The 12,213-nt window shown below is 51.0% G+C and overlaps 1 protein-coding gene across 2 annotated transcripts in view; it reads left to right on the top strand.

The window, feature by feature from the left end:
- The first annotated feature begins 5,231 nt into the window (after positions 1 to 5,231).
- PRPF3 (pre-mRNA processing factor 3) overlaps positions 5,232 to 12,213 on the top strand; it is a 43,622-nt gene continuing 36,640 nt past the window's right edge. Inside the window, exons 1-4 of one of the 2 annotated variants that reach the window (XM_088467668.1) lie at positions 5,232 to 5,370; positions 6,670 to 6,858; positions 8,078 to 8,208; positions 12,020 to 12,163. In XM_088467668.1, the coding sequence (XP_088323794.1) occupies positions 6,714 to 6,858; positions 8,078 to 8,208; positions 12,020 to 12,163 (420 nt within the window). In that variant the 5' untranslated portion in view covers positions 5,232 to 5,370; positions 6,670 to 6,713. Of the gene's footprint in view, positions 5,371 to 5,400; positions 5,523 to 6,669; positions 6,859 to 8,077; positions 8,209 to 12,019; positions 12,164 to 12,213 lie in introns of those variants that run through there. The other variant, XM_088467669.1, reaches the window with a different exon arrangement.

Below are 12,213 nucleotides of genomic sequence, written 5' to 3'. Positions count from 1 at the left end.
CCCTAAGGATGGTCATTGCACATCGATAGTTAACAACCAATGGATGGCTATCTACTGATGACTAATAGTTTTGACATTGATGGCAGAGATCCAATAGTTCTCCACCATCAACGGCAGACTAGGACCCAATGGTATTTTTATTTTTCCGAAGGCACAGAGCTTAGCCCCACCCCTGATTCTGATATAGCGGAAGTCAGCTGCGCCCCCCAGCAGCGGTGGCCATCGAGGGGTGCAAGTATGGTTCACAGATGTTCCCAAATGCGGTCCTCAAGGCTCCCCAACAGCTCAGGTTTTAGAGATATCCAGGGTTGAGCACAGGTGGTTAAATCAAATTGACTGTGGCACTAATTAATTCACCTGTTGTCAAGCATGGATTGTCCACTCACGATGCGCGTACCCGCTGGTCGTACATCGCATCATCAGGTCTTGCCTGCTGCAGGCAAGATCTGCCAATCTTGGACACGATACTGCGGCATATCGTACAGTGTTTATGCCTGTACGATATGTCGTTCGGCTACAATGCTTGCAGGCATGGAACAAGGAGTTCCGTGCTGCAAGCTTGAAGACACAAATGCATGGACGGATTTCCGAGAGCAACCAGCCCCGGGCATTAGTGACCCAGTGCTAGTTGTGCAAAATACGGGGGACAAACGATGTAGGGATCCCCCGCACTTAAGCACAACCAGCACCGGGCTAGTCAGAACCAGCCCTGGTTGCTAAAATATGGGGAACAAATGACGTAGGGGTCCCCCGTACTTTGAGCAACCAGCACTGGGCTCTGTTCCGGTCCTGGAAATACAGGGTGGAAAAAATGAGTTGGGTCCCCCTGTATTTTCCAGAACCAGCACTGGATTTTTTCTAGCAGGGGGCTAATGCCACAGCCAGGGGAGCCCTTTCACCGGGCCTCCCAGCTGAAGCATTAACCCAGACTACTTATCAGCCCAGGCTGGAGAGCTGGGGACCCCCAGGCGCGCACGCAGGGGGGGTTTCCGAGTACCTAGAAACGCCCCCTGCCCGCCGATCCATCGCCGCGCAGCTTAATAAGGGACCCGGCGGCAAATTTGTCCACTAACGCCAGTCGCGCAAGCCAATCATGGCTCGCGGACCGGCATCCAATCAGGAGCGGCCACGTGGCCGCTTCTAATTGGCTGTTGTTCCTCACGGCCGGCAACCAATCAATAGTGGCCACGTAGCCGCTCCTAATTGGCTGTCGGTCAGCACGGCCGGCGCACTATTCTAATGTGCCACCGGGGATCCTGAAGGGAAGGGTGCACACCACTGCGGCGAAGCGAGTCCTGAGAGAGCGGGGCTATGTGCAGAAATGCCGGTGAGGTGGCTGTGTGTATGCCGATGATGAAGGGGCTGTGTGTACTGTGTAAGCAGATGGTGTAGGGGCTGTATTACACAGCCCCTTCACCATCTGCATACACAGTATACACAGCCCCTCACTATCTGATCTGCATACACACAGCACCTTACATCTGCTCTGCATATACACTGTACACACAGCCTTTTCATCATCTGCATACACAGAACACACAGCCCCTCACTATCTGATCTGCATACACACAGAGCAGATGTGAGGTGCTGTGTGTATGCAGATCATTTAGTGAGGGGCTGTGTGCACTGTGTAGGCAGATGGTGAGGGTCTGTGTGTACAAATGGTGAGGGGCTGTGTACAAATGTTGAGGGGCTGTGTGTATAGGTAAGGGGAACAGAGTGCTGTGGCGATTGCTGAGGGGAGGGGTGGTGTGAGGTGAGTGGTGAGGGGAGAAGTGAGTGCTGCAGTGAGGTGAGGTGAGTGGTCATGTGAGGAGGGGTGTGCTGCTGTGAGAAGGTAGGTGTGAGGAGAGCTGAGTGCTGTGGGGAGGAGAGGTGAGTGCTGTGGGGAGGTGTGAGGAGAAGTGAGTGCTGTGGGGAGGGGAGGTGTGAGGAGAGCTGAGTGCTGTGGGGAGGGGAGGTGTGAGGAGAGGTGAGTGCTGTGGGGAGGGGAGGTGTGAGGAGAAGTGAGTGCTGTGGGGAGGGGAGGTGTGAGGAGAGGTGAGTGCTGTGGTGAGGGGAGGTGTGAGGAGAGGTGAGTGCTATGGGGAGGGGAGGTGTGAGGAGAAGTGAGTGCTGTGGGGAGGGAGGTGTGAGGAGAAGTGAGTGCTGTGGGGAGGGGAGGTGTGTGGAGAAGTGAGTGCTGTGGGGAGGGGAGGTGTGAGGAGAAGTGAGTGCTGTGGGGAGGGGAGGTGTGAGGAGAGGTGAGTGCTATGGGGAGGGGAGGTGTGAGGAGAAGTGAGTGCTGTGGGGAGGGGAGGTGTGAGGAGAAGTGAGTGCTGTGGGGAGGGGAGGTGTGAGTGCTGTGGGGAGGTGTGAGAAGTGAGTGCTATGGGGAGGGGAGGTGTGAGAAGTGAGTGCTGGGTGGAGGTGTGAGGAGAGGTGAGTGCTATGGGAAGGGGAGGTGTGAGGAGAAGTGAGTGCTGTGGGGAGGGGAGGTGTGATGAGAGGTGAGTGCTATGGGGAGGGGAGGGGTGAGAAGTGAGTGCTGTGTGGAGGGGAGGTGTGAGGAGAGGTGAGTGCTGTGGGGAGGGGAGGTGTGAGGAGAGGTGAGTGCTATGGGGAGGGGAGGTGTGAGGAGAAGTGAGTGCTGTGGGGAGGGGAGGTGTGAGGAGAAGTGAGTGCTGTGGGAGGGGAGGTGTGAGTGCTGTGGGGAGGTGTGAGAAGTGAGTGCTATGGGGAGGGGAGGTGTGAGAAGTGAGTGCTGTGTGGAGGTGTGAGGAGAGGTGAGTGCTATGGGAAGGGGAGGTGTGAGGAGAAGTGAGTGCTGTGGGGAGGGGAGGTGTGATGAGAGGTGAGTGCTATGGGGAGGGGAGGTGTGAGAAGTGAGTGCTGTGTGGAGGGGAGGTGTGAGGAGAGGTGAGTGCTGTGGGGAGGGGAGGTGTGAGAAGTGAGTGCTGTGTGGAGGGGAGGTGTGAGGAGAGGTGAGTGCTATGGGGAGGGGAGGTGTGAGAAGTGAGCGCTGTGTGGAGGGGAGGTGTGAGGAGAGGTGAGTGCTGTGGGGAGGGGAGGTGTGAGTATGAGGAGAGGTGTGTGTTGCAGTGAGGAAAGGTGAGTGCTGTGGGGAGGGGAGGTGTGAGGAGAGGTGAGTGCTGTGGGGAGGGGAGGTGTGAGGAGAGGTGAGTGCTATGGGGAGGGAGGTGTGAGGAGAGGTGAGTGCTGTGGGGAGGGGAGGTGTGAGCATGAGGAGAGGGGTGTGCTGCAGTGAGGAAAGGTGTGCTGCTGCAAAGGGAGAGGAGCAGAGAGGGAGGAAAGAAGACTTCCAGAAGAAAAGAAGAAGGAAGAGCTGGCCAAGAATAGGAGGCGCTGCTGGCCAGGATGGACCTACAGCAAGAAGCGGAGGACCGGAGAGTGCTGCAGTGGTGGAAAGGAAAAGACCTAAACGAATCTCCCCACTGCAGCCTCTCCCAGTGCCATGGTAGGCGGCTTCGCCCCACTTTCACTTATTTAATCCTCCCTAGACCACCAGGTTGTTGGACACTAGGCCCATGGTGGGCATATCCTGAGTGCATATAATAAGCTCTAAGCATAGCTCAGTCTCATACAATCAGATACAGGCAGCGCTCTCCTCGGGTACTCAGTAATCCAGGCTTATTAATCCATTTCTGTGCCACTTTTCAGATGCATTTATTACATATTTTGTCAAGGCATCTGAAAGGTTGCACAGTAATGGATTAACAAGCTTGGATTATTGAGGAGGAGGAGGAGGAGTGCTGCCTGTATGTGTTTTAGATTTTTGCCATTGGTTTTGTAACCAAGTATTGGAAACCCCCCTTTCAAAATCTGCGTTTGCCACTGACCCCCCCCAATAAAGGGGTTCTCCTCTCCAGGGCACTCCAGGCCCAGGCTGATAGCCCGGGGCTATGGGTGCCGGGTTCATTATGTAGTGTGGTGCATTTGACAGTTAAAAATATTGTCTTTTGCTGTGGAACTACAGGTCCCAGCCAGCCTCTCCCACATGCTGGTACTTGGAGAACCACAAGTACCAGCATTTGGGGAATTACGGGCCCGCTGGTACCTGTAGTTCCACAGCAAAAGCAATATTTAAATAACAAAGGACACACACACCCTACACAGTATAAGTTTATAAAACATACATGCACTCACACATGTACACATACTCACCTATGTATCCCTGTAGCATCGGTCTGTGCAAGCATCTGCTATCCTACACGATCTAAAGTTCCTCCCTAGACCACCAGGTTGTTGGACACTAGGCCCATGGTGGGCATATCCTGAGTGGGCATATGGTGGGCATATCTAAAGTTCGGCAAATCTTTAGCTCGTGCACGATAGATCGTGTGACACATTGTGCAGCTTTTGCTACACATTGTGGCCCTGATTCAGAGCCGTCCCTGTTTTTTTTTTTGTGCGGCCTCCTGGCCGCTCGCATAGCTGTGGGTGACCACCCACAGCTATAGCGAGCGGCCAAAAAGATGGTCGCGATGGTCAAGACCATCGGGCTTGCGACGAGACCCTTGTGGTAGGGTCTCGTTGTCGCAAGCCCTGGAGTGCTTTCGGCTCTATCAGAGCCGAGAGCACTCCCACTGACATCACTTGTGATGTCAGTGGGGCCGGCCCCAGACGGTAGGCGTTCCCATGGGAACGCCTCCGTCTGGGCAGCCACGCCCCCGGCATGCCCACCAAAGGGGGCGTGCTGTCACTCAACATCGACAGCACGCCCCCTTTGTAGTGAGACCCGGAGCGACGGCTTGGCCGTCGCTATCCGGGTCTCGCGCATGCGCACGACGGAGCCGGCTCCCTCGTGCGCATGCGCACTGGGCCAACATCGACCCGCTTGCGAGCGGTTCTGAATCAGGCCCTGTGTCCTTAAGTGCCGGGGAGAGTTCAAGGGAAATCGGACAGGATATCGGATCGTGACCAAGCAGTGGTGGCGAACCTTGGCACTCCAGCTGTGGGACTACACGTCCCAGGATGCACTGCCAGAGTTTTGCTATTAGAGAATGCGAAAACTGTGGCAGGGCATGCTGGGATATGTAGTCCCACAGCAGCTGGAGTGCTAAGGTTCGCCACCTGCTAGCTAGTATGTAGGCACCTTCAGATGGTTTTTGTGTCATCGACGGTCATTACCGATGGACCTATAGTTAGTATAGGTAACCATAGATGGCCATCCCACCGATGGCTGTCCCCCCTAGTACACTGTGGACGTGTGGGTGACGTCACGCGCAAAAAGACACTTCCGGGCTAGCCAGGGGGCGGGCTGTTCTCCAGGCTGCATGCTCCCTGCACTTCCGGTTCCGGTCTGACGTTGGGTCTCCGTTAGTCCCGGTGGTGCGGTGTACGAAGGGGGAGTACGGTCACCGTGAGTAGGTGAGCGGGGATAGGATAAGGCGGCATTACCGACTGACTGTGACCGGGCGTGTAACCGCAGGCCGCAGAGTCCCCGGGCTGGAGTACGAGCTGCTCCCGGGTGCCACCTCTCACCAGCAGAAAGCGGCATTTACCTAGCTGCTGGAGGGAAGGTATTGGAGGAGTTAGTGTTACACCATGGAGCTCCCCCCTCCTCAATCCTGGTACCCCCTATAGGTGACTGCTGAGGAGTTATCACATGTGGTTCGGTACTTAGTGCCCTGGGCTCCTGACATTGGGCAGTGTTTACATGTGAGTCCTGCAGAGGAGGACTATCACACTCATCACTCCGGGGGCTGACCCCATGGAAAGGTCGTGCTAAGGACTGTGTCCCCCCAGGGCAGGGAGTGCTGAGGACCCCCCACAAACACACCTTCCCATTACAGGGTGCGCTGTGGGCCCCACCTCCCCGGGACGGGGTGCGCTGTGGGCCCCACCTCCCCGGGACGGGGTGCGCTGTGGGCCCCACCTCCCCGGGACGGGGTGCGCTGTGGGCCCCACCTCCCCGGGACGGGGTGCGCTGTGGGCCCCACCTCCCCGGGACGGGGTGCGCTGTGGGCCCCACCTCCCCGGGACGGGGTGCGCTGTGGGCCCCACCTCCCCGGGACGGGGTGCGCTGTGGGCCCCACCTCCCCGGGACGGGGTGCGCTGTGGGCCCCACCTCCCCGGGACGGGGTGCGCTGTGGGCCCCACCTCCCCGGGGCGGGGTGCGCTGTGGGCCCCACCTCCCCGGGGCGGGGTGCGCTGTGGGCCCCACCTCCCCGGGGCGGGGTGCGCTGTGGGCCCCACCTCCCTGGGGCGGGGTGCGCTGTGGGCCCCACCTCCCCGGGGCGGGGTGCGCTGTGGGCCCCACCTCCCCGGGACGGGGTGCGCTGTGGGCTGCTCACCCCAAGAGGAGGGTCAGGGCACGCTGAGGGCTGTCATTCCTGGGCAGGGCTCACTGAGGACTATTTATTATTCATATCTTGAGGCTCCAGGGCCATATGATTTCCTAGATGCTTCCACAGGAAATGTCTCCTAAATATATAGGATTTGCAGCCATTCCCATACTTTTCACTTTATGGGGCTAATTAAATGAATGTGCTCTTATGCTGCACATACTGTTTCCCCTATATCACATATAATCACCATGTTTAGGATGCTGTTGCTGGTGTTTTAATGGCACATCACCCCCAGCTCATCACTAATTGAATTGACCCCTATGTCTTATGTACATATCTGTGGAGTGCTGAAATAAATCCGTTTACGTTTCTCTTGCAGCTGTAGGATAAGAGCCAGTCCTTCTCTTCCTTTTCTGCGGGAACATGTCTCTTTCCAAGCGGGACCTGGATGACCTGAAGCCATGGATAGAGAAGACTGTGAAAGGTGTTCTGGGGTTCTCTGAGCCCACCGTGGTCACTGCTGCACTGAATTGCGTCGGGAAGGGAATGGATAAGAAGAAAGCCGCTGGTAAGTCTTCCTGATCACTGTGAAATATTAGCAGTACTGGGTCCCCTTCTTAATAGAACTAGTCTGGTCAAGTGTGGAAATATTGCTGTTTCCTGATTCAGATGGCGACGTTCTTCTAAGTATACATCCTCCCATTCCTACTTTGAACCATATAAAGTACTATCAAACGTATGTGCATGTTTAATTTAGCAGCACTTAGTTTATTATAAAAGTAGACTCATTCTAAATGTACTCAGCTTTCTATTTATGCCTGTTTATAACATGGAAGGTTTATATTCTCCTTGGCATCCATGCTCTCCTTTGTATTGGTAATGTGTAATATGTCTATGAGAAACTGTTCCGCAACAAGATGGTGTCTAGAAAAAAAATAAATCAGAATTCGTAGATCAAATTACTAGGATTTTACATATTTTTTTATGTGTGGTGCTCTTTGCTGTGACCCAAGTATATCTGCAGAGAGTATGGAAGGGCGTTGTTGTATTTGAGTGTATTATATGGCTGACTCAGCGAGACACGAGCTAGAAATATAAAACAACTAGATGAAGTTCTAGGCACCCTGGGTCAAAGTTCTGCCCAGTGCACACCGCCGTGAGGTCCGACCGGGACCCCAAACGCTCCATTTGGCATCCCCGACCAATTGCCTCCCCTCTCTGAAGTTTTCATCCAAATCCATCCAGTGGAAGGCTCAGAACAGGCTCCCTGGGTCAAAGTTTTGCCCAGCATACACCAACAAAAGGTCCAACCGGGACCCTAAAACCTGTCCAGGATTCATCTGGACCACCTCGCCTTAGTTTCATCTCAAGCGGTGCTAGGGTGACCAGACAGACAGACCAATGAATTTGATATATAAGATATATTTTTCAATAGTTGAATGAGAAAAGTTAGAAGTCAGTAAATAAGTGACTGAGGACATCCTCTTTTATACTTTCCTACTGTCTCCTAATGTATATTTAAAGCTGCACAAACAGCTAGTACATATGCCTAGTTGTGTTAGACCCCGGCGAAAAATGGCTGCATGGAGGGCACATTAGTGGAATGTTACTAGGTGTTGGCACAGCTTTACTTCGAATTGGTGTCTTTGTCCCCTACTTTGGAGATTATCGTATAATTAGCACAAAGAGTATATAAAGCTGTTTGGTTTCTGTACATGGTAATAGAATATAAACATACAATATAAAGTTACTTCAGACTCATTAGTAACATCACTGTTTCCCTGCAGACCACCTAAAGCCATTTCTAGATGACTCCACGCTGCGCTTTGTTGATAAGCTGTATGATGCGGTGCGGGAAAGTCGAGGCTCCAGGCACTCCAGATCCAGCAGCGACAGAAGCCGAAAGCGCGAGATAAAGGTATACCTTATATTAGGACTGCCTGCATAGGGATCAGGTGGGGTCATTATTGGAGGGGAATTCAATTATACACCATGAACGATATATTGTCATCATACGTCAGGTCGTGTAGTGTGCACACAGACAAGATATATCGATATATCGTTACATCGTATCAGACTGTCAATAGATTGATGCGTCATTCAAGTGCGTACCCAGCTTTAGTGTGGTCGTAGCCATTAATGGCGGATAACATGAATTAGCTTTCTAGTTTTTATATACATGGAGCTTTTTATTATCATGGTCCTGCTTTGGCCATTGGATTGAAATGTATTTTTATGTTGGACATCTGCCTCATGGGTGAAAAGATCAGAGAAGATAAAGCAGCAAGCCAATGCTCCAGGTACAAATGGCATTGAGGAACGCAAGCAAATAATTGACGGCGGGAATTCAATCGTTTATTCGCGTCCGCAGCTCCCGTCTAAAGTGACTGGAGCTATTCAGTTTGTTGGTGCCGCTGGGCGCCCATTATTTATGCTTGCACTCTCCTGAGGTGTCCAGCAGGAATCTGCCCACAGTTGGACTTTTGGGCACCTGAGCTACTGTTTGGGCAGCGTGCCCAGTAGTTTGCACGGGTTTAGCCCCTCTACTCATTTGGGTGCAGCATCCTCGATAAGTAATGGACGCCTACGGAACAATCCATTGAAAATCGCCTGTCGCTTAGTGAGCTGTGGCCGATGTAACACATTTGAATTTTGCCCTATACGTTATTCCAGGTTTTCTTAATATAAAAATGTTGCCATTTTTGTGTCAATAGAAATAACCCCCCTAACGCCTTCCGTCCGCTGCTCATTGGATGCAGGTTGCAACTCCCTACAGACCTCTGTGTAACGATGGATGCTCGCAATACGACTTTTTGTTAAGATCTAGCAAACCAAGCCATGTCCTGTAAACCAGTAGTAACCTGTTAGCTTTCTTGCTTAGATCTGACTGGCTGTTAGAGAGTGACCGTGGACCAATCAGTTATGGAAAGAAGCTGGCTACAGATAGAGAACATCTATAATATCATATAGAAATGTATATACATGAATAATATAATATGTATTATACAGCAGGTGCAGCATACCCCCTCCCCCAGACAGGCCGGCCAGCATAATTCATAAGCTGCATAGTGTTCATTCTAGGTCCAGCGCCGGACCTAGATAGGGGCACTCCTGCACGTTCCTGAAAAGGGGGCATGACCACGAGAAAAGGGGCGTGTCTTTAAGACACACCCACTTTTCATCACTCTTGGGGGTCGTGTCCTGCAGGCAGTTTTAGCGGGGTGCTGCCAAGAGGGGCAGGCCGCATTGGTGTGCACCCACCCTTGCTGAGAGTGAGTATTTATTGAAAGCTATAATGTGATGTGTAATACGTCTAGCACACAGGCATTATGAATGCTTAAGGTACATGAAGCAAGCTGGAAACTGTGGCGGGATGATCTATTGTCTGGGGCATTACCTATATATTATTTTCATTTTTTGTCATTGTTTTTGAGATTTACTGTTCTCTCTCACTGTCTGCCGGGGAATATTGTTGTTCCATACAGATTGTGCATAATTCCTGGCCGGGCAAGGAACATATATTAATGTTCATTCTACCACCCTGCACCTGTTACAACCCCTGCAGTTCCTCTGTTCTGCCTGGGGTGTTACGCTCTGGTGCTTCTAGCACACTCAGCTGATGCAACACTACTGGGATACAGACCAGAGTGTGCTAGAAGCACCAGAGCTGAGAGCAACACCCCAGGCAGGAAACAGGAACTACATGGGTTGTGACAGGTGCAGGGTGTAAGAATGAACACTAGGGGGGGAATTCAATTTTGTTTTTTTTCGGGGGGGTGGGGGGGGGGTCTCGTCTTAAGTAATGGGTGTTTATCGAAGCAATTCAGTTGTTTGTCTGATGCCCAGTGGCTGCAGCAGACAATTTTTTTTTCTCACAGCTTCCTGGGGTGCGAGAAAACAAATGTGCGCAAAGTCCATAGTTAGGGCGTCCAAACGAGGACTTTGTTTAGTCGGGTTTAGCTGTTTTGAGCGTCTAAACCTGGTGCTTTTTTCTGCTCGTTAAACACTAATGGGCGTCTATCGGTGAAACAATGGAATTGCTCTGATAGACGCCCATTAGTTAGTTAAGAGTTAAAATAAAAACAATTGAATTCCCCCAGATGTATATTAAAAACATCATATGGGTAGAGTTGCTAATGAAGTCACAGACTATTATATTCAGTTGTAGCTGCCAAAGGAGGTACCTGGTGACACCCTGTCCTGTTGAGCCACCAGGTACCTCCTTTGGCAGCTACAAGTGAATTTAATAGCCTGTGACTTATTGGCACTTTCTCTGTTACATACTTTTAATATAGCTGTTTACTGAAGAAGCACAAACAGTTATTTTATAGCTGCTCTTTCAGTGACACAATGTTACCAAATTGTAAAAAAAACCTTGTTACTTTTGATCGGATGATTCTTATTTATGTTCTGTTGCTATTTATGTTTTGCTATGATGTGTATACCCAGCACAAGAGAGATTTAGAAGCGACTAGTAGTAAGTGCTATGTTTCCATGCATTTTTTTTTTTTTTTTATTGATGTGATAAGTGTTTTTAATGATTTTTATGTGTGTATGTAAGTGGAATTGTCATTGCACCAACACAGATTTGCTTTCTAGTTTGTATATTTATGTGAGATTAGCAATACCTCTGCTGCAGGTGTGACTTAGAATTTGCACTTGCCGTCATATCTGGGTGTAGAGCAAGCGCTGAGTGTAATGCTGGGTACACACCTGAGCGTAGGATCGCCCGCCCGATGGACCAACCGATCCAACGATTTGCTAAGTGCTATGCACAAATGGTATTGTGCATACACTCTTACCAAAACACCGCACGACGTGCCTGGCCACAGGAACCGTAGTGACGTCATTGTCGTATGGGTTGGTCGGCCGTACAGACAGTCTGATGTACCAATATATCTGCAAGATATATTGACATTGGCCGTGCTACAAGGCCGACCTTATATATCTGTGAACCACGTCGCCCAGTCATCTTCTGTACATACCTGCCGATGCACTAGGTGATGTAATTCGTCGGTTGATTGAGCAACATATGGCATAGTGTGAACCCTGCATAAGGATGTTCAGCCGTGGCTATTTATCTTTGGCTCAGTGCATAGGTAATTGGTTCTGTTCTGTTATTGGTGCCTTTAAAGGATTCTGTGACACTAAGGGAATCCGATTTAACTGCAGCCACTGCAACACACTTTCAGGTAGCAAATACTGCAAAGAAAAGGCGCAGGAATGAGTTTCTATCAGTAGCACCAATCACATTACACGGCACTGAAGAGTGTTTATTTTTCATGCCAGTCTTAGGGGTCAATTCGGTTCTCGGCGATGTGGGCTGTGCACATCATAGAGTATTACAGTACCCCAACATTGCACATTTTTCTGTACGCCTTTATGTGGTGCTAGGGCTATTGTGCGCGGTGCTGATCTTCTGCCCATTTCTCCAGCATTGCTTTCTAATGGGAACTTTGCTTTCAAGGAGCAAGGGAATGGAGAAGGGTCCGGAGGAGAATGGATCCCAGAAGAACACTCATGGCTGCCACCTAGTGCATTTATATACACCTATCTCCAACAAAAATATCTTTATCAAACAATGTACACACACAAGCAGGCAGTCTTTTCCTGTTTACTTTCCTTTACTCCTGATGATTATAGGTACAAACCTTTTGATGTTAGCGTCTCTCTTAAGTGAACAACTTTAACTGTACTTGATATACGTGATTGTTTTTCCTCCCATTCAGGAAGTGTTTGGGGAAGATCCAGATCTCTCAAAGGATTCTTCCAACTCGAAGAAAAAACGGGTGCCACGCTTTGAGGAGGTAGAAGAACCGGAAGTGATTCCAGGTCCCCCGTCTGAAAGCCCGGGCATGCTGACCAAGATGCAGGTAATGCCCGTCAGCATGTGCACTGTATCTACATTGTGCTGCCCAATGCA

This window comes from Taudactylus pleione, unplaced genomic scaffold, assembly GCF_031769625.1.
Source record: "Taudactylus pleione unplaced genomic scaffold, aTauple2 ptg000073l, whole genome shotgun sequence".
Lineage (NCBI taxonomy): Eukaryota > Metazoa > Chordata > Amphibia > Anura > Myobatrachidae > Taudactylus > Taudactylus pleione.
The sequence above is the reverse complement of the archived record's forward strand: the minus strand, read 5'-3'. Positions and strand labels throughout refer to the sequence as shown.